Genomic DNA, 22,327 nt, shown 5'->3' with positions numbered 1-22,327 from the left:
TCTGAGAAGTTAGTTTAAAACTTGTACAAATGATTCCATTCATGTAAAGTTCAAAAACAGGCTAAGCTAACCTAGGGTGTAGAATGCTGGTTAGTGGGCGTGGTGACTGGAAGAGCCGATAAAATTCCCATTTCTTATCTGGGTGTTGGTTTCAGGGTATGTTTACTTTATAAAAATTCATTGAACTATATACTAAGGATTTGTGCTTTTTTCTGAATGTATATTTCAATAAAAGAATTTACTTAGAAGAAAAAACTGACATAATAAGATTTGAATTAAGACAAGGGTCATCTTTTAGTAGAGAATTAGGTTATATGCATGTAATGGGTACCCTTTAGTAGAACAATTTTTTTTTTTTTAATCCTCACCTGAAAATATTTTTTCCATTGATCTTTAGAGAGAGTAAAAGGGAGGGAAAAGGGGGAGGGAGAGAAACATTGATGTGAGAGACTCATCAACTGGTTGCCTCCAGCACGTACCCCAACCAGGGCTGGGGCTTGAACCTGCAACTGAGGAGCCTTGACTGGATATTGAACCCACCACCCTTTGTTTCTAGGGCTGATGCTCTAACCCAGCCGTGGGCAAACTACGGCCCGCGGGCCGGATCTGGCCCGTTTGAAATGAATAAAACTAAAAAAAAAAAAAAAGACCGTACCCTTTTATGTAATGATATTTACTTTGAATTCATATTAGTTCACACAAACACTCCATCCATGCTTTTGTTCTGGCCCTCCGGTCCAGTTTAAGAACCCATTGTGGCCCTCGAGTCAAAAAGTTTGCTCACCCCTGCTCTAACCACTGAGACAAACTGGTCAGGGCTGCCTGGGTACTTTTACAAAAGCATCAGACCTCCTTGCAGACAGCCTGAGGGTCAATCGCACCCATTGATGTGCCAACAGCAATGAAGGCTCAATTACAACAGGAGAGCACACACAACCCATACCAGGGACACTCCTGGAGCACCAGACTCAGGTGACCAGGAAGACTATGCCACTGGGCTCCAAAGGACACCTACTACATATGGTTACCCTATCAAGACTGGGAGAGATAGGAGATCAACCTATATATAGAAACAAACACCTGGAAGGTAGCCAAAATTAGGAGACAAAGAAACATGGCCAAATGAAAGAACAGGACAAAACTCCAGAAAAAGAAGTAAATGAAACAGAGGCAAGAAATCTACCAGATAAAGAACTCAAAACACTGGTATAAGGATATTTAATGAACTTAGAGGAAGAATAGATTAACTCAGTGATAGAAACCATAAAAAAGAACCAGTCAGAAATGAAGAATACAGTATCTGAAATGAAGACTAAACTAGAAGGAATCAACAGATTAGATGAAGCAGAGAATCAAATCATTAATTTGGGAAGACAAGGTAGTAGAAAGCACAAAATCATAACAGCAAGAAAGAAGAAAGAATTTAAAAAACATAAGGATATGCCCTAGCTGGTTTGGCTCAGTGGATAAAGCGTCGGTCTGCAGACTGAAGGGTCCCGGGTTTGATTCCAGTCGGGGCACATGCCCAGGTTGTGGGCTAGATCCCCAGTGGGGGGCGTGCAGGAGGCAGCCAATCAATGATTCTCTCTCATCATTGATGTTTCTATCTCTCTCTCTCCCTCTCTGGAATAAATAAAAATATATTTTAAAAATATATACATATATAAGGATAGTTTAAGGGACCTTTGGGACAACATCAAGTGTAACAACATTCACATCATAGTGGTACCAGAAGGAAACGAGAGAGCAAGGGATTGAGAATCTATATGAAGAAATGATGATGAAAAACTTTCCTAACTTGGTGAAGGAAATAGACCTAAATCCAGGAAGCACAGGGAGACCCACACCAAGACACTTGATAATTAAATGCAAAAAGTGAAAGACAGAGAATCTTAAAAGTATCAAGAGAGCCCTAGCTGGGTTGGCTCAGTGGATAGAGCGTCAGCCTGTGGACTGAAGGGTCCCAGGTTCGATTCCAGCCAAGGGCACATGCCTGGGTTGCGGGCTTGATCCCCAGTGGGGGGCATGAAGGAGGCAGCCAACCAACGATTCTCTCTCATCATTGATGTTTCTAACTCTCTCTCCTTCTCCCTTCCTCTCTGAAATCAATAAAAATATATGATATAAAAAAAAGTAGCAAGAGAAAAGCAGTTAGTTACCTACAAGGGAACTCCCATAAGACTGTCAGCTGATTTCTCAACAGAAACTTTGGAGGCCAGAATGGATTGGCACAAAACAGTCAAACTGATGAAAAGCATGGTCCTACAGCCAAATTACTCTACCCAGCAAGGCTACAATTTAGAATCAAAGGAAAGACAATGAGCCTCCCAGAACTGAAAAAAATAAAGTAGTTATCATTATGAGAAATGTTAGAGAATAAAAAAGGAGAAAGAAGAAAAAAATATGAACAGTAAAAAGGCAATACATACCTATCAATAATTATTTTAAAAGTAAATGGATTAAATGCTTCAATCAAAAGGCAGAGTGACTGAATGAATAAGAACACAAGATGCATACATATGTTGCCTACAAGAGACCAACTTCAGCCCTAACTGGTTTGGCTCAGTGGACAGAGCATCGACCTGCGGACTGAAAGGTCCCAGGTTCGATTCTGGTCAAGGGCATGTACCTTGGTTGCGGGCACATCCCCAGTAGGAGGTGTGCAGGAGGCAGCTGATCAATGTTTCGCTCTATCTCTCTCCCTTCCTCTCTGTAAAAAGTCAATAAAATATATATATTTTTAAAAAGAGACCAACGTCAGATAGATAAAAAGACACAGACTGAAAGTAAAGAAATGAGAAACATTTTATGCAAATGGAAACAAATAAAAAAGCTTGGTAGCAATACTTATATCAGACTAAAAAGACTTTAAAACAAAGGCTCTAACAAGAGACAAAGAAGGGCATTTCATAATGACAAAACGATCAAAACAAAGAGAGGATATAACCCTTGTAAACATTTATGTTCCAGTGTAGCAGCAGCTAATTATATAAAGCAAACATTGATAGACATAAAGGGAGAGATTGATAGTATAGTCATAGTAGGGGACTTTAAGAACCCATTAACATCAATGGATAGATCATCCAGAAAGAAAATCAACAAGGTAACATGGTCCCTAAATGACACATTACAGCTGAATGAATTTGATATTTTTAGAACAATTTTACCCCAAAGCAGCAGAATATGTATTCTTTTCAAGTACATATGGAACATTTCTCAGGAGAGAATACATGTTAGGTCACAAAGCAAGACTCAATAAACTAATAAAGATTGAAACCATATCAAGTATCTTCTCCCATCACAATATTATGAAACTAGAAATCAATTACAAGAAGAAAACTGAAAAATACACCAGCACATGGAGGTGAAATAACATACTACTAAACAATGAACGTGTTAACAAGATTAAGGAAGAAATCAAAAGATACCTTAAGACAAATAAAAATGAAAATACAAAACCAAAAATCTATGAGACACAGCCAAAGCATTTCTAAGAAGGAAAATCATAGCAACAGAAGGCTACCTCAAGAAACAAGGTAAATCTCAAATAAACAATCTAAACATACAAGTAAAGTAACAAGAAAAAGAACAAAGCCCAGAGTAGAAACTGATAAACCTTTAACCAGACTCATGAAGAAAGAAAAAAATACAGAAGAAAAAAAGACAGAGGATCCAAATAAATAAAATCAGAAATGAAACAGAAGTGACAATCAACTTACTAAAATACAAATATAATTATTTAAAAACTAAAGGCCCAGTGCATGCATTCGTGCATGGGTGGGGTTCGGCTGGCCCGCCCCAATGGGGGCCCACTGGACCAGGCCGGTCCCGCCCCCTATTAGGGTGCTAGGCCGGCCTGGGGAGGGGAGCTGATCGGGCCTGGATCAGGCTGGTTGGTTGCCGCAGTGTGCATCATAGCCATCAGTCGTTCCGCCATTCCGGTCGCTGGGCTTTTATATATATAGATAATACAGACAGCCCTAGACTGTTTGCTCAGTGGTTAGAGCGTTGGCCCTCTAACCATTGAGGGGTCGCAGATTCAATTCCAGTCAAGAGCACATATCTCAGTTGCAGGTTCAATACCTGGTCCTGGTCAGGGCATGTGCGGGAGGCAACCAATCAATGTGTATAACATTGATGTTTCTCTCTCTCTGTCTCTCCCCGTCCCTTCCACTCTCTACAAAATCAATGGAAAAAATGTCCTCGGGTGAGGATCAAAAAGATAAATAAAAATTAAAATACTACAGACAATTATATGCCAGCATATTGGACAACCTGGAAGAAACGAATACATTTCTAGAAACATACAAACTTTCAAGATTAAATCAAGAAGAAACAAAAAATCTGAAGAGATTGATAACAACTAATGAAATCCAATCAACTAATGAAAGCCCTAAACCAGATAGCCTCACAGATGAATTTTAACAAACATTCAAAAATTTAACTATTCTTCTCAAACAATTCAAAAAAATTCAAGAGGAGGCTCCCAAGTTCATTTTATAAGGCCAACATTACCCTGATTCCAAAAGCAGACAAAAACATTACCAAAAAAAAAGAAAATTATTTTTTTTAAAAAAAGAAAATTACACCTGATGAACATAGGTGCTAAAATCCTAAACAGAATATTAGTAAATGAATTCATCAATACATTTAAAAAAACCCAAGTACCATGATCATGTGGAATTTATTCCTGGGATCCATAGTTGGTACAACATCCACAAATCAATTAATGTGATACACCACATAAAAAAACTGAAGAATAAGAATTATATGATCATATCAATAGAAACAGAAATAGCATTTGACAAAGGCCAGCATCCATTTATGATAAAAACTCTCAGCAAGTGGGAACAGAGGGAACATACCACAACATAATAAAGGTCATATAAGACAAACTCACAGCTAACATCATACTCAATGGGGAAAAGCTAAAAGCATTTTCCTTAAGATCAGGAACACAGGAATGTCCACTTTCACCACTCATTTAACACTAGAGGCCCGGTGCACTAATTTGTGCACAGGTGGGGTCCCTTGGCCTGGCCAGCGATCGGGGCCTATCAGGGGCTGTCTTGCCAGGTCCCAAACGGGGCCGATCATGGCCGGCCAGCTGCGGGGAGGGACTGCGGGAGGCTGGCCGGCCACGTGAGGTTGGCTGTGGGAGCGCACTGACCACCAGGGGGAAGCTCCTGCATTAAGCGTCTGCCCCCTGGTGGTCAGTGCGCATCATAGCTACTGGTCAGTCGTCTAGTCATCCAGTTGCCTGGTGGTAACGGTCACTTAGGCTTCTATATATATAGAAAGTACTGAAAATTCTAGCCACAGCAATCAGAAAAGAAAAAGGGTAAAAGGCATCTAAAGAGGAAAGAAATAAAACTGTCGTTATTTGCAAATGACATGATACTGTATATAGAAGACCCTAAAAATCCCAAGATACTATTAGAAGTGATAAATGAATGAAGTAAAATAGCAGCATACAAAATTAATATTCGGAAATCAGTTGCATTTTCATTTACCAATAATGAAAAGAAAGATATTTACCAATACGAGAAAGAAATTAAGAAAACAATCTATTTATAATTGCATAAAAAAAATAAAATAAAATCCCTAGGAATTAATTTAACCAAGGAGTAAAAGACAAATACTTGGAAAAATTTAAGACACTGAAAAAAGAAATTTTAAGACACTGATGAAGATACAAATCAATGGAAGCATATACCATGCTCATGGATAGGATAAATGAACATCATTAGTGTGTCCATGCTACCCAAATTACACCTGATGATCATAGATGCTAAAACCCTCAACAGAATATGAATAAACGAATTCATCAATACATTTAAAAAAACTCAAACACCACGATCATGTGGAACTTATTCCTGGGATCCAAAGTTGGTACAATATCCACAAATCGTTAAAGTGTCCATACTACCCAAAATCTATACATTCAATGCAATCCCTATCAAAATTCCATTGGTATTTTTCACAGAAATAGAACAAATAATTCTAAATTTATATGGAATCACTAAAGGCACTGAATAGTCAAAGCAATCCTGAGAAGAACAAAGTTGGAAATATCACACTACCTAGTATCAATCTATACTAAAAGCCACAGTAATCAAAATAACATGTTACTAGCATAAAAACGAACACATAGATCAATGAAAAAGAATAAAGAGCCCAGAAAAAAACTTATGCCAACTAATCTATGACAAAGGAGGTAAAAATATACAAAGGAGTAAAGACAGTCTCTTCAATACATGGTGTTGGGAAACTGAACAGGTACATGTATAAAAATGAAACTAAACCACTTTCTTACACCATCTACAATAAAAGAGAAAGATGCAAATTGACCATACCTTCACGACGCCCACCAGCCAATCAGGAGTGAGTATGCAAATTAACCCAACAAAGATGGTGAGTTAATCTGCATATGCAGGTGCCGAGTGGCCGGGGCGGGGCTGGACGCTTGTGTCATCTCCATGGCGACAACGCAGGCATTCCGCACCACCCCAGCCGCTCGGGGCCTCTGGGCAGTGTGGGAGGCAGAAAGGCAGCTCCGGGCTGGAGTGAAGGCGGTGCCAGCAGCCAGGGGAAGGAAGGCCCATTCTTGCACGAATCTTCGTGCATCGGGCCTCTAGTATACAAGAATAAACTAAAAAATGCTGGGTAGCAATATTTATAGCAGACAAAATAGTCTTTAAAACAAAGGCTATGAGAAGAGACAAAGGATATTTGATAATGATAAAGCAATCAACCCAACAAGAATCTAAGACTCAAAACCATAAAACTTTTAAAGAAAACTAGGCAGTAAACTCTCTGACACTGCTTTTAGTAATATTTTTTTTGGATATGACTCCTTGGGCAAGGAAAATAAACAAATGGGATTATGTCAAACTAAAAAATTTTTGCACAGCAGAGGAAACCATCAACAAAATGAAAATACAATCTACTGAATGGGAGAAGATATTCACCAATGATATACCCAATGAGATGTTAATATTCAAAATATCTAAAAAACTTGTACAACTTAACACTAAAAAGATGAACAATCTGATTAAAAAATGGGCAGAGTACCTGAATAGACATTTCTCTAAAGAGGACATACAAATGGCCAATAGACATATGAAAAGATGCTCAATGTCAAGAATCATCAGAGAGATTCAAATTAAAACCACAATGAGATAGTACAATACGTGTCAGAATGGCTATCATCAATAAATCAAAAAACAAGCATTGGGGAAAATGTGAAGAAGTGAACCCTTGTACACTGTGATGGGAATACAGATTGGTAAGCCACTATGAAGAATAGTTTGAAGTTTCCTCCAAAAAATTAAAAACAGAATTACCATATGACCCACTAGTTTGACTTCTGGGTACTTACCTGATGAAATCCAAAACACTAATTTAAAAAGATATATGCATCCCTAAGTTCATTGCAGCATTATTTACAACAGTCAAAATATGGAAACAATTTAAGTGTCCATTGATAGACAAATGGTTAAAGAATATATGGCACGTATATGCAATGGAATATTACTTGGCCATAAAAAAGAATGAAATCTTACCATATGCAACAACATGGATGGATAAGGAGGATATTATGCTATTTGACATAAGTCAGACAAATAAAGACAAATACTGAATGGTTTCTGTTATATGTAGAATTTAAAAAACAAAACAAACGAATAAAGGAAAACAAAAACAGACTTATAGAAACAGGCACCAAAGGGAAGGTTGCCAGAGGGGAGCAGGAGCGGGGAATGGGTGAAAAAGGTGAGGGGATTAAAAAGTACAAATTGGTACTTACAAAATAGTCATGGGTTGTAAAGTACAGCATAGGGAATATAGTTAATGATCCTATATAATAAAATGGCAATATGCAAATTGACCCTAACTGAGGAAGGACCTGGAACGACCAGTCGCTATGACGCACACTGACCACCAGGGGGTAGATACTCAACACAGGAGCTGCCCCCTGGTGGTCAGTGTGTTCCCACAGGAGGAGCTCAGCTCAGCCACAAGCCAGGCTGACTGCTGGGAGCGCAACGGCGGTGGCAGGAGCCTCTCCTGCCTCTGTGGCAGTGCTAAGCCACTGCCAGACATCTCCCAAGGGCTCCCAGGCTGCCAGAGGGATGTCTGACTGCCAGCTTAGGCCTGCTCCCTGGGGGATCAGGCCTAAGCTGGCAGGTGGACATGCCCTGAGGGATCCCAGACTGTGAGAGGGCGCAGGCCGGGCTGAGGGGACTCCCCCCCAATGCAGCCCCCGCCACCGAGTGCACGAATTTTCATGCACTGGGACTCTAGTATTATAATAACTATGTATGGTACCAAGTGTGTACTAGACATATTGGAAAATGACTTCATAAGTTATATAAATATAGGATCACTATGCTGTACACCTGAAACTAATGTAACATTGTATGTCAATTATAATTGAAATGTTTTCTTTTAAGAAAAAGAAAAGAAATTCATGAAAATGTTTTTGGAAGTACTACAGGCTTGCTTATTTATTTATTTATTTATTTAATTTATTTTCTATTAATCCTCACCCAAGAATATTTTTCCATAGCTTTTTGGAGAGAGTGGAAGACAAAGGGAGAGACAGAAAGAGACACATCGATTGGTTGCCTCCTGCATGTGCCCTGACCAGGACTGGAGACAGAGCCACTACAGGCTAAATTTATTTGAATAGCTTATTCATATATTTAATTTTATATTTATTTAATCATTAAAGTCTGAACTGGATACTTCATTTTCATTATACTTTGCAATATCTCATGGAAGACATTAGGTGATGGAGTGTTATTTGTAGATTTGGTGAATCTCAAAGATCTTTGGATTTTTTTCAGAATGTCAACCGTCTATCTTAACTGTTTAATCATTCTCAATAATACAGAAAACAAAGTTAGAAAGACAAGTTACTTGGATTATAAAGCAATTGTGTTTGTGATCTCCTACAGGAACAAATAAGCATGATTCTCTTGATTATGCAAATATTTGGACTTTTTTCTATCTATACTTGGGAAATCTGCTAATATACCAGTAATAGTATTCAGTTACAGTTATTTATAGGCACGTTCATAAAAAACATCAATCTGCCCTAACCGGTTTGACTCAGTGGATAGAATGTCGGCCTGTGGACTGAAGGGTCCCAGGTTTGATTCCAGTCAAAGGCATGTACATTGGTTACAGGCACATCCCCAGTAGGAGATGTGCAGGAGGCAGCTGATCGATGTTTCTCTCTCATCGATGTTTCCAACTCTCTATCCCTCGCCCTTCCTCTCTGTAAAAAATCAATAAAATATATTTTTAAAAAACTGCTCATTGTATTTTTAAAAACAAAACAAAAAAGACATCAACCCAATGTATTAAGACTATGCAAAAGCCAAATACTAGTAAATATATACCACAGTGTATATTGTTTATGCACTAGGACCTCTTAGTGAAATCTTCCAATGAGCTGAAAAACAAAGTCTATGAACCAAAGAAAGAATGAATTCCTTAACTACATATGACATCTAGCTAGTTAATAGTTTAAAAACAACTGATTTTTCTGCATTTCTAGATTTCTGCAAAACTCGGTAAGTAATTAAATTCACATCATGTATGGCATGTTCCATGCTCTTTAGATGATGAATGTGCTAAAAATGGTAGCTGGTGATTTTAATATCATTACAATATGTACCTTCCTAAAATTATAAAAGTGCATTTTGGTCACATCACTGGCTATATTCAAAAATTCTGATGAAAAGATTATTATATGTACCTTAATTATGACACTATGTAAAATTAAGGATGTCGAGATTATAAATTTGCCTCACTTTTGATGATAGGTTTATTTGTATTCAAAAACTGAAATCTGTGGCCCTGGCTTGTATGGCTCAGTTAGTTGGAGTGTCATCCTATACACTGAAAGGTTGTGGGTTTGATTTCTGGTCAGGGGACATACTTAGGTTGTGGGTTCGATTCCTAGTTGGGGTGTGTACAGAAGACAATCAATCGATGTTTCTCTCACATTGATGTCCCTCCCCCTCTCCCTCCCTTCCTTTTCTTTCCTCTCTTTCTAAAATCAATAAATCATGCCCTCGGGTGAGGATTAAACAAACAAAAACAAAACTGAAATTTGTGTAACTTTGATTGCTTTGAAGTCAAGGACTGTGTAATTCTAATTCTTTCAATTTCCAGCATTTCAATTATATGGTTCAGGATAAAATCAGAGCTCAGTAAGTTCTTATCACTGTTCTAAGGTCTTTTACATGTTTTCGCATGTAGATAGGAGCTGGTTCTACTGTAACATCTGGGGTGGGGATGGGCGTGGGGGCAAAAGGGAAGGGCAGACCTAACCAAGAAGGCTCAACAGTGTGAGTTTTCTCTTTTAAGCTGGGTGGGTGGTGGGTGCACAAGTGTTCATTATATTATTTATTTTCTTATACCTCTTTGCATAATTCATTTTTAAAAGAAAAAAGTGAAACTAAGTATAATATCCTTAGCTTTATTTTGCTTCACATAGTGGCAAATACTGGACCATTTACTTCAATATACTTCACCAAAGGTGCAGAGAGAACTCTCTTTCATCACTCAGACTATAGTGTTGGGAAAGCCTAAAAGTAGAAATCAACCTCTCTGCCCTCTCTGATGGTTCTTCTCAGAGACGTCTGTGTTAGAAATTAAACATGGCTTTTAATTGCAAGTGTCATTTTAGCAGAATATGATTGGTTAACAGCAGCAATGTGCCACGCCTCCAAGTGTAACTGAGTAAATTACCTCAATTTCCTGTAACTGCTCCTGATTGGTTGTGTACATCTGCTGAAGAGAATCCTCCAACTCTGTGTTCCGATCCAGTAACGTCTTCCCAAGCTCAGCAGCAAGTTGGAGATCTAGCACGACAAGTGAATAATGCAAATGATCTCACTTCAACATTTTAAATAACCCAGTCCATAAAATAAAAATGGACCAAGACCCAACCCAACGTAGCAAATTTAAATCTGATCCCGGTAGAAGGTGGAATGGCCTAGAAGGAAAACTGAGTCCTACTTAAGATCCAGTTGAACTGGGGCCCTCTACTTGTAACATGCTCTTATGTACTCCTACTTTTAAGACGTGAAGAAGACTGATCTACTCACTAGTAGATATTCTCATTAGTCTAGAAGTGATCAATCAGCATTGTGACTTCTAAAATCGTTATTTTCTAACGGACTGGATTTATTCATATCCTAAATACCTACTGTTTTGGACAGAGCCTCAACCAAAATATAGGCAGATATTTAAATAGTCTCTCTCCGTCCTGGCTGGCCTGCTCAGTGGTTAGAGCATGGGCCTGCGCACCGGAAGGTCTCAGGTTCAATTCCTGGTCAAGGGCATGTACTTGGGTTGCAAGTTCAATATCTGTCCCCAGTCGGGGTGTGTGCAGTAGGCAACCAATCAATGTCTCTCTCTCACATAGATGTTCCTCTCTCCTTTCCTCCCTCCCTTCCTCTCTTTCTAAAAACCAATGGAAAAAATACATTCATTCCTCAGGTGAGGGTTTAAACACAAACAAACAAACAAACAGTTACTAAAGTTCCTATGAAATCTGGCTGCTGTAAATGTGCACTGTATTACTGCAACTGTCAAAGCAGTTTGTTGTTACAGATCCTGGGACTAAAAATTAAGTAAGTAAAAAAAAAAAAAAGAAAAGAAAAGGGAAAATACATCAATAATATGTATTTCTTCTACTTCTCTTCATGTCCTTCTCCAAGATGAGCAAACCAAACAAGCAGCACAGCAATTGTGAGGTAATTACAGGTCAGTAGCTGTTACAGTACTTTGATTTAGCACAGAACCATATTTCTATTTTGAACCTCATTTTTCGACTCTCTTCTTAGGTATATATGCACAATCCCAGAAATAAAAATTAAATGATACCCAAAGGACACTTGTTCTAACATAAGTAACTGAAGTAACTATCTGCATAAACTTCAAAGAGAGACCCTTTAATATAGTGGGAAATTAACTCAACTGAGTAGGAAGGTCTGACATCCAGTGCTGACTATCATTTACCAGATAAATACGTTTAAGATGGGGCTTTAAAGGTCCCTTCACTTAGTCTTCTTGTCTAAAGACAATATGATTGTGAAATAAAATGAAATAATACAGAAGGAAGTACTTTACGAACTAAGTGCAATACAAAAGCAAACTAGTACCAGTAGTACTAGTACTGACTCACAAATGACTGTTTATCGCTGGGCATCACACTAAGCTTTAGTTATGGAATGGTTAATACAATGAAGTTCCTGCTTTTCTAGATTAACGGATGAAGCAAGATAACAAGTAGATAAACCTGCAAACTGTGATAAACACTCTTCATTCATATATGCATGCATACATTCAATAATACCAGTGAGGAACAGAGCAAGGAAGTAACACAGAGTCACTACAGTCAAGCTACTATATTACTGCAATCAGGCCAAAGCTTGAGAAACAATACTATTTTTGTTTTAATTAGCCTGGGAACTTAAACTTTCAAACTTTCCAGTCCTGTCAATGCTTGGATATACATCAAACCTCCAGGTAAAGATGTGATTACCCCTGAAGGATTAAGGAAAAAATGTTCACTTATCCAGACTACTGGTCATCCAATCCAGAGGCTAAGAATTTATTTTTTACTACACCAGTAAGAACTCTTCGTCTTTCCTTTGTCTTCGGAGCATTCTGGGTATTGCCTTGTGTTTCTGGTTTGCAAACTCTAAGACATTTTAATAAATCTTTATCATTTATTTCTAGCAATGCCTCTATACTCTTTCAGTTGGTCTGACACCAGATACCATTCTGGATACAGGGGATATAAAGATGAACTTAGCTAAAAAATGCCCTGCCCTCACGAGCTTATATTCTATTGGGAGAAACAGCACAATAAAATATATGATAGCAGGAAGTGCTAATAAAGAGAAAAAATAAAGCTAGGAAGAGTATGAATATGGGAGGCTGAAATTTAATAATGTGACAAGGGTGACAGAATTAAGATATGAAGGAACAGAATAAATGACCCATGTAGATCTATCTAGGTGGCCAACATTCCAGGCAGAGGCAAAATAAGTATAAAGACCCTGGCAGGAAGCATCACTAGAGTTAATAAGGAGGTCAATGAGGCTGGAGCAAAGTGTGTGTAAGGGACAAAGGTGGGGAAGCAACTAACAAGTGGATACTGCAATCATCTGTGTCAGAGATGGTGGTGGCTTGGCTAGGACGGCAGAGATGGAGATGGAGAGAAGGGGTAGGATTCTGGATATGTTTTGAAAATAGAGCTAAAAGGTTGTGTTAACCCATTTGGATGTGGTGTGTGAGAGAAGAAAAAAAAAAATGGATTTGGTGTAAAAAGGATCTACTTTAGAAAGGAAGGTCACAAGGAAAGGCACCCTGAGGACACGTTTTAGCTAAAGCTTGAAGGATGAGGACCTCACCAGTAAAAGCCAGAGGCAATGCAACACATGAGAATGTGGCAGAGCTGCGATAAAATGCCAGTGGGAAAGAAGCATGAGGGAAAGAGTGGTATGAGATGAAGTTGGAGAAGTAGGCAGGGATTGGGTCACACAAGATTTTATAGGCCATGGCAAAGTTTGACTTTTATTCTAAGTATGATGAAAGGTCATTTTAGTTAATGTCACGAATATATTTATTATGAAAAGGTATTTGTTACAAAAACAGGGACCGGTACTACATGATTTTAAAACTTAACTTGTAGAGGTTGACAAATAAGGTTTACCTCTATTCATTACCATCCATATTAAAACTCAACCTAGAATAAGTGGTAACAGAAAAGCAATACATTTTGTCTCCTGTTAATGTTCATTCTAGTGCAGAACTAGTGTTCTGCTTGGGTGATTTTCTCTCAATGGGAAATAAAGCAGCAGAATCGACCATTCACCACTCCAGCTCACAGTAAACATTTTACATTTAAGATAAATTAGTGTACTGTTGGTAGACAGGTGTTAAAATAAATTCTCTCATGATTTAAATATTAATAATGCCTATTCATGTACTAAATACTTCAGGTAACAACTCTATGAAATAATATCTTGTATTCACAAGACATAGAACCTTTATGAAAAGCTCAAATCATGTAAGAGACATTCATCTTTATATCTTTTCAAGGTATTTAGGCCAGTTTTTCAGATGAGACAACTTCAAGCACAAAGATACTAACGGACCTGATCAAATCTACAGGAGTCACAGGCAAAACAAACACTTCCATCACCAGATTCTAACTCTCACTCTCATCACCATTCTCCACTTTACTATCCATATCTACACAGTTTTAAGATGACTGACAGTGTGTCCACACTTCTTCAAGGGAGAGAGTACAAACTTTCCTGGACGAGGTACTTAAGCTTTTCACTTGTTTTCACAGATGGCAATGAGAAACCAGAGTGGAGCGACCTAGCTTCTATTACCTGCTCTGTCAAAGACAGTATGTGCAACCTTAGGAAAGCTAATACATTGTTTTCACTAAGTGAAAATGGAACGATGCAAGGCTAAAGATGTCCCAGAAATAATTATTGTGTATCCACAGGGTATGTAATGTGCCTACACAGTGCCACATAGAAGCCTCCACACTGTATTGAAGACGAAGTCTCTCCTGGCCTGTTTTATAGCGGTGAGTAATTCCTCACTGGGAAGGACCAGGGACTCATCAAAGATGCTCTTAACTGGCAGTCAAAACCTGAATCAAGACTAACTTTAGACCACCTTCACCTACTTCCATCCCATTATGAAACCACCTAAGCTCTCAATACACAGCCGGGAGCAGCTCTCCTGCTGCTGCAGAAAGGGATGCCAAGTAAAGCACTCTTCCAGTCACCAGTAACCAGAAAAGAACTTGTCCTTCTCAGCCCTTATTTCCAGTTAAACAAAGCCCAACCGGGCTCAGTAACTTCAAGACTCAGTCTCCTTGCTACATATTTCATAGGCTGTTTAGGATAGAATCCTGGCAAGACAAGTATCAACAAGAAAGGGTCGTGAAGTGACACTGCAAAGAGGATATTACTTCATCTGTTAGTTTAAGGACATGGGTCTTCTTTTGGTCTTTAAAAAAAGTTCATTTCCTGTCACCTAGCATATGGCTTCCATAACCAAAAGGAGCCAAACGCTGGCAGTAAGCCCAGGAAGGTTTCCTAAATAATTAGTGGGGCAAACGGGAGAGTATTCAATGGTTTTTACTATTGTTTTTAATTAAGGCACAAAAGAAAAGGAAAGAAAACAGTTTTGAAGCCCGTATGCACCTGTTCATCTATTTTCCAATAAGGATTTTCATTAGAAGGTTGTCTTTTCTAAATCCTGAACTGGCCTCAGCAGCACTAAAAATACCACAGGCTTGAGAACTACAACTTAGCAACACTTTCGTGTTTAATATTCTTTCACTAATCAGTCTTTGCAAGCGATAATAATCCATTTTAACACTGTACACTGTTAGCTTTAAACAGATACTCCACTCAGCCCTATGCCTTAGGCAGAAAAAAATTAGCTCTAGCAGCCATAGTGTATTTTTAAAAGTATCTTTCTTCCAGAAATCAGAAACCTTTAAATTCCATTGCTTTTATATTGTTCTTATTTTCCTCATTTTCAAAAATCATATGAGGATAACATATTAACTGTGGTCTACAGCAGTAATTCAATAATATTAAGGCTGAAAGCTTTTCCTATTACAAAGTCAAATGCGTCATTTGGTGATGCTTCTGTGTACCTCCTGTTGCCAATGTTACTATAATTGGGAAGCAAAAAATTTGAATATAAACATCAAGAAAAACGATGATGTCAGTTTTAATGACCCTCCAAACAGTGATTCAGCAAATTACACACCGGGAAAATGTACTCATCTGAAAAAGAAATAGGAATCTTAGGATTCCTTAAAACTAAGATTTCATTTGCTGATCCATGCAATAGAAACCTGAATCCTTATTCTAAGCTTACACAGCTCACCAAACAACAATTATAACAGCAGCTGGTCTGAAGGAAAAGCCAGTCTCTGAAGTCTTTCCACCTTGCTCTCAGGGGCACATTTCAAATAGAAGGCTCCTGCTGTCCCAGAAAGGATCAGACCCACCGAGATCATTGTCAGTATTCTTCCTGTGCCAACTCAGCCCTCTGACAAAAGACAATCTCTTCATCAAAGTGTTTTGTAAAAGCAAAGGGTTTTCTCCTTTTGCCTCACACAGCTTTACATGTTTCTATAAAGGTATGAACACTAGACCAGAGCCTTCCAAGGCTAGATTTTCCCCCCAGCAATTTTAATTTAAAAAAGAATGCCCCAGCAAACTTTGATACAAAAATTCAATCTATTTAAATAATGCATCTATTGCTAAAGGGAAAAAAACGTGTAGTTCTGATTTTGAGAACAGGATCTTAAAAAGTTGTTTTAGTAGCTCTCTCCAAACAAGGCTCACTCAATAAAATAATACAAGTAGACCTTGAAGATACTGTGGGTTTGATTCTAGACCACTGTAATGAAGCGAGTATCACAATAAAGTGATTCATACTCTTTTTGCTGGTGGAGGGTCTTGCCTTCCATTGTAAAAAATGCAACACCACCCTGGCCGGTTTGCTCAGCCTTCTCACCAAAGGGTCACAGGTTCAAGTCCCAGTCAAGGGCATGCACCTCAGTTGCAGGTTCAATCCCTAACCCTGATGAGGCATGTTTGGGAGGCAACCAATCTATGTCTCTGTCTCTCTCTCTTCCCCTCCACTCTCCCTAAAAATCAATGGAAAAAATATCCTCACTTCTTGGGTGAGGATTAAAAAAATAAATAAAAAATGCAAAACCTGTGTAATGCAATACAGTGAAGTGCGATAAAACAAGGTCTGCCAGTAGTGAGGATGTTAACAATTGAACAGATGTCTGTACCTGATACAATCCCACTACATTTGTTTATCAATCTGTTTAACACGACAGATCTGCTGTGCCTGCAGACTTCATTCTTTTACAGGCGATATTCACAAGGTATGATTGTTGGAATTTCACATCCATTCATACCCCACACACTTGGTTATGACATACAGGGTCATGTCAAAGTCCACTATGATAACGGATGTAAAAGTCCTTGGAGAAGCACAGAACAAATTCCAAATGCAAACTGGCACTAAGGTGATTCAGACCTGTGTTCTCTCAGCTTCATTAATTTAACACCTGATGACTTCCTTCTGATCAGAGGTTAAAGAGTCCTACATGTAACCCCAACAAGTTGCATTTGCTTCTCAAGTAGATTGAAATATTACAAATGGCTGCTCCTAACAACCTCCTACAGAAGAAAGTGCAGTATGGACTAAGGTACCTGAGAGAAGAGCCATGAAAACAGTAATCCTGTGTGAGTGTCTCAGATCAGCCCAACAAACATTAAAATCGAGCTTCTATTATGTGCTAAGTATTATGCGAGATTCAAAACAAAACAAAACAACGTGCCCCCCCAGCCTGTACAGATCTCTGCTTCTTAAATGCAGAAAAGAAAAATATTTAGCTTTGATTATACAAACTGCGTAGTTTATTAGAAGGAAATCTTGCAATTGCACGTTGGTTGTCACATTTATCCTGGAGAAAGTATCAAACTAGGCCATCAATCCTTATGGGGAATTCTGAAAACAGGTTTGTTAAAATGTAAGACAAATTTATCTTGTGGACATAGAGAATATGATGGTACATGCTGCACTGCAGCCGTTAAATAGCTTCTACTACATAGGCAAGCAGAATGGTGAACTACTTTGATTTAAGTGACTGTCCACGGCATACTGATTTAAGAAATCACCTTCCCCAAAGAGGTGCTTGTTTTATTTTCCTTTTCTAAGTGTGAGTCATTCTACCCCCCCCCCCCGCCCCAATTCAATGGTTAGCATGAACAAACATCATGATCATTTAATATTCACTAAATGAAATACTAATTTTTCAGTGCAAGTTAAAGCTAAACAAGTTGAATTTACACAGAATTGCAGAAAAGGAAGATGCCTGGGGGAAAAAAAAATCCCGAGGATTATTCCGTAGAGAGGTTAGGAAAGGTTGCGATGGGGTTTGGAGGGGAACCCTAGCTCCCCAACAACAGTATCTTCTACCTCCACGGCCGTGGGGATTAAATGACACCTGTGCTGAGGGCCAGTCAGTGCCTGGTACACAGAGGTTCTCCAATCGCAAGCTCCTGCTACTAATATGCAAAGAAGGGGGGCCTTCTCGGAGACAGACCTTCAGCGAGAAAGCCAAGGCGAGGCGAGAAACGAGAGCCTGTTCAACCAGCCGGCCACGCCCCCGCCGGCTCCGGGACCCGGTGGGCACCGGGTGAACGCGGCACAGCAGTCTCCCCGCAGCCGCCAGCATCGCGCCGCGGGCCGTGCGCGGCGGGGGCGGCCGGGCCGGCGGACAGCGGCCGGGCTCCGGGGGGGCGGGGGGGGGGGCGGGGGGGGGGGCGTGTGGCTCAGACACTTGCCGTCCCTCCCAACGGCAGGCACCTCCTGGCCGCTTTGGCCCTCGCTGTCCTCGCCTGGAAACGGGGCTACCACCCAAACCCACCCTCCCGCAGTCACTGCGCGGATGCCACGTGTGCACGGGTCCTGTCCCCGCGCACCGCCGCCCCCGCCGCCCCGAGGGGCCAGGCCTGGAGGGCGACCGGGCGGCTGGGCAAGCCCGGGACTGCGCAGCCTCCGCGGAGGGATGGGCAGGTGCGGCCGGTCCCCACGTCCGGTGAGCGCCGGCCCTCCCCGCACCGGCGTCCCTGGGCCGCAAGCAAAAGCTACTTTTAAACAACCCCGCGGCACGGAGCCGCCCGCCGGCCGCCGCCTCACCTTGCTGGAGGTCCTGGTGGTCGTACCACGGCTCGTCCTCCTTCATCTCGAACTCCTCCACCAGGTTTCCCGCCAGCATCGCGGCCGGCTCTCCCGGGGGCAGCGGCCCCCGCCGTCCCGCCTCAGCCGCTGCCCCGGGCGCTCCGCCCGCCCCTCCGCCCTCAGCCAGAGCCGCCCTCGGGCGGGACGCGCGGCCGCCGGTTCGCCTCGCGTCGCCCAACGGCCCCAACGGCCGGCACACGGCGCGAGCGCCCCAGCCGCAGCCCCGACCCAGCCCGTCCGGCCGAAGCCGGGCCCAACGTGGCACTGGGGCCGAGCCTCCCGACCCGGCGATTCAAACCCCCGGCGGCGCCCTGGCCAATGGCGAGCGTGCCTCTGGCCGAGTGGCAGCGACGTCGTCCAACCGCTTCTCACCGCAGATCCGCGGCTCGCCCGCAAGCAGCCAATAGAAACTCCGAAGGAAACGAAGAAGGCGGGGAAAAGCGAGGAGGCGCGGCCTGAGGGCCCGCCCTCTCCTCCGCTTAGGGTCGCTCTGGGACCCTCTCGGGTGTCGGGTCTGGCGGCGCCGGCGGTGGGTGTCTGGGCGGCGGGGCAGCCAGTGGTCAGGCTACGTGGGCGGAGGGCGGGAGTCCAGCCTCGAGTGTGGCTGTGGTCGTGGGGCGTCCCTCGGGCCGGAGGGGTGCGGCCGGTGCCGGGAACCGAGGTCACCTCCCCAGCGGCCCTCTCTGGCCTTTGACTTCCAGAGTCGCTCTCCTTGCTGCGGGGAAGTGAAGGGTGGGTCGGGGGCTCAGGGCTGCAGCGTCTTCCTGACCTCCGAGCCCTCCCCTCGCACCCTTGGGGATTGCCTCCCTTCAGAGGGCTGGCCCGGACCCACTCGGGAGCCTGGGGCTGGAGGGGGTGCAGGTGAAGCCATCTCCTTAGGAAAGAACTGCGAATGCGAATCTTAAAAGGTTCGAGGTCACAAGTGATGCCTCTGGGGTCATACTATTGCACCTGGAGAGAAGAGAATGCCAGTCAATAGATGTGGAAGGAATAATGGTGTTAGATGTAATAATCATAGTAAAAGAAATGGTAAACTCACAAATTCCTTTCTTCTGAACCCAGGTGTCCTGATCCACTTTTTATTGCTCGGTTAAAAACGAAGAGAGCTAGGTCCCATGGAAAGCCTTTGCTTCCCTATTGCCAGTATTCTGGCAGAGATTAGTCCAGAGCCAAAAGAAAAGAATTTAAAGCCGTTTTAATTTCAAAGTAAGTCACTGCAGATGAAGCTCTTTGGAGAAAGAGATGATTCGATTAGGATTTGCTGCTGATGATTTGTGGAAACTGAAGGGCTAGCCGCTAGAATCATGAATCTGATCTTTGAGAAACTCGTCTTCCACAGCCACTGATCTGCAAGGTTTTTCTTCATGACAAATAGCTCATTTTGACCCCAAATGGGAAAGTGTACTGAAACATTCTTTACCATTCTCCTTCAAAAAGAAAAAGGGGCGGGGGGGGAGGACACATATGTAATACCCTTTGTAATACTTATTATAATATTTTTTTAAAAAGAATAAAAAAAGAAAAAAAAGAGAAAGAAAGGAAGAAAGAAAGAAAGAAAGAAAGAAAGAAAGAAAGAAAGAAAGAAAGAAAGAAAAGAAAGAAAGAGAGACCTGGAGAATTAAAGTTATTGATAGTTTAAAATGAAAAAAAAAGCACCATGCTTTCTGCCTTTTGGTGTTAGTGCATTCTTTTTAAGGACATTATTTAAGGGAAAGTTTTTTTCTTTGTTTGTTTTTTCCTGGAAAAGCTTGAACTACACGGCATTAAAAAGATGTTAACTTTCAATGCTAAAAGCCCGCCTCTGCGGGTCGCCAGCCTTCCTTTGGAGGCTATTTAGCTTAGAAGTAATCCCTAGCAGTCTCTTCAGCAGCAAACATTTGATTTCGTAGGAGGTTAATGAATAACAACCCCGGTGGTGTTTAATGCCCCTGCCCAGCCCAGTCATGGCACCATTTTGCCACTTTCAAACGCTTTGTGGTAAAGAGGAACCAGAGGTCCTTTGCCCCTGGTTGTAAAGATAAAATATTCTTGTTCTGTGTTTTGTTGCTATAGTAAAATCAGGTAAGGAGAGTCTTTATGTAGCAGTGGTGGCTTAAAAAAATTGTAAGTGGTGATACTTAACAGAAGTTGTAAGTCAGTTACTTACAGAAATAAGTATTTATTAGGATGGCAATTGAAAATAAAACATTGATAGTTCTTCTGCAAGTTGAAATAAGGTTTTTCTTAACATGTACAAACAAAGAGAAGTTCAGGCTATAGAATTTTCATAGTGTTATTAAACCTTCTATTCACATATTTCAGTCAGGATGGATGCTTAACTCAAATTCTTTTTAAAAATTTGATCTCAGCTCAGCAAGTTTATGACCCTTTGCAAAATTCGGAGTTTCTAAATTCCTGCCCTCTGGCTTAATGATAGGTCAGTTGAGAGGGTGTGGCGTGCTTCTTCTTGTAGCATGCCTGAAATGAAACTAAGGAAAAGAAGAGTGTTTAGAATCTAAATTTGGGCTAAATTTGTACATTGGCTTTTGGGTTTTCTGACTCTTGTTTTCGGCCCTCTTAGTAATCCGGTAACCTCTAGCCTCAATCTTTCTTCTCACTTATGCCAGACGTAACTCCCAAGAGTGGGGTCTTCACCAGTAGTTCACAGCTTTTGCAAATCTGAGAATTTATCTTGAAAGCCAAAAATGTTGGCTGACATCCACATAATAGTACTTGTATATTCAAGTTTTTAAACTTGTACATTTCAAGTGTTTAAACACTGCGTAATGACAAAAAAAATCAGGTTTGTATTTTCTCATTACAGCTGCATCTACAAATATTGTAAGAATACTAGTACACATATGGGCAAAATATTCTTTATTCGGTCTGTGTGTGCATGGTCTGCATAGGGTTTTAGTAGCCACTTATGGTAATTCTCGGGCCCTATTTTCCATAACACTGGAATTATTCTTGGGGGACAGTTTCTCTTCCTCTCTCCCCAATGCAAAGTGAAGCTCAGAGACTTTGGTAGTTTGATCATTTGAGCTACATACCCTCTCCCCACCAGATTTGCCCTCCATTCTCTAAGAAATCAGGCAATACAGACTGCAGTGTCTGTTATTTCCCAAGGCTTATTCAAGCAACTTACAGCTCTCAAGTTATCTAAATATTTGTTTGTTTTCTGATTCAATAAAGGTTGTGGAGACCAGTATTCCAGTAAGGCAGGGATGAAACAGGAAACTCATGGTGCTATTTTAAAACTACCATCAAGATGAAAAGGAAGATGAATCTATGCCTACCTCTAGCTTGGTTAACCTTTTCCTGTTTTCCAGCGGAGTAAACCACGTCACAGAAAGAATAAGACAATCGCCAGGTTTAAGAGGGACATTGATCAGAACAAGGATCAGAATGTGTTTTTTTCTATATCCGTCTTAGGTATGTCCTTTGGGCCAAAACTATATAGTCTGTCAGGAGAAAAGAAAAAATAAATTTTCAATACAAGTTTGGGACG

At 40.9% G+C, this 22,327-nt stretch overlaps 1 protein-coding gene across 1 annotated transcript in view; it reads right to left on the bottom strand.

The window, feature by feature from the left end:
* The window catches only part of CDR2 (cerebellar degeneration related protein 2), a 41,578-nt gene extending 22,489 nt beyond the window's left edge, over positions 1-19,089 (bottom strand). The window contains exons 1-2 of the mRNA XM_070413694.1: positions 18,796-19,089; positions 10,765-10,877 (exon numbers count right to left, since the gene is read on the bottom strand). Of these exons, the coding sequence (XP_070269795.1) occupies positions 10,765-10,877; positions 18,796-18,874 (192 nt within the window). The 5' untranslated portion in view covers positions 18,875-19,089. The remainder of the gene's footprint in view (positions 1-10,764; positions 10,878-18,795) is intronic.
* Between the last annotated feature and the right edge of the window lie 3,238 nt (positions 19,090-22,327).

The sequence above is a fragment of the Myotis yumanensis genome, unplaced genomic scaffold, assembly GCF_028538775.1.
Source record: "Myotis yumanensis isolate MYYU_CA2020_CCGP unplaced genomic scaffold, mMyoYum1.0.hap1 SCAF_4, whole genome shotgun sequence".
NCBI lineage: Eukaryota > Metazoa > Chordata > Mammalia > Chiroptera > Vespertilionidae > Myotis > Myotis yumanensis.
The sequence above is the reverse complement of the archived record's forward strand: the minus strand, read 5'-3'. Positions and strand labels throughout refer to the sequence as shown.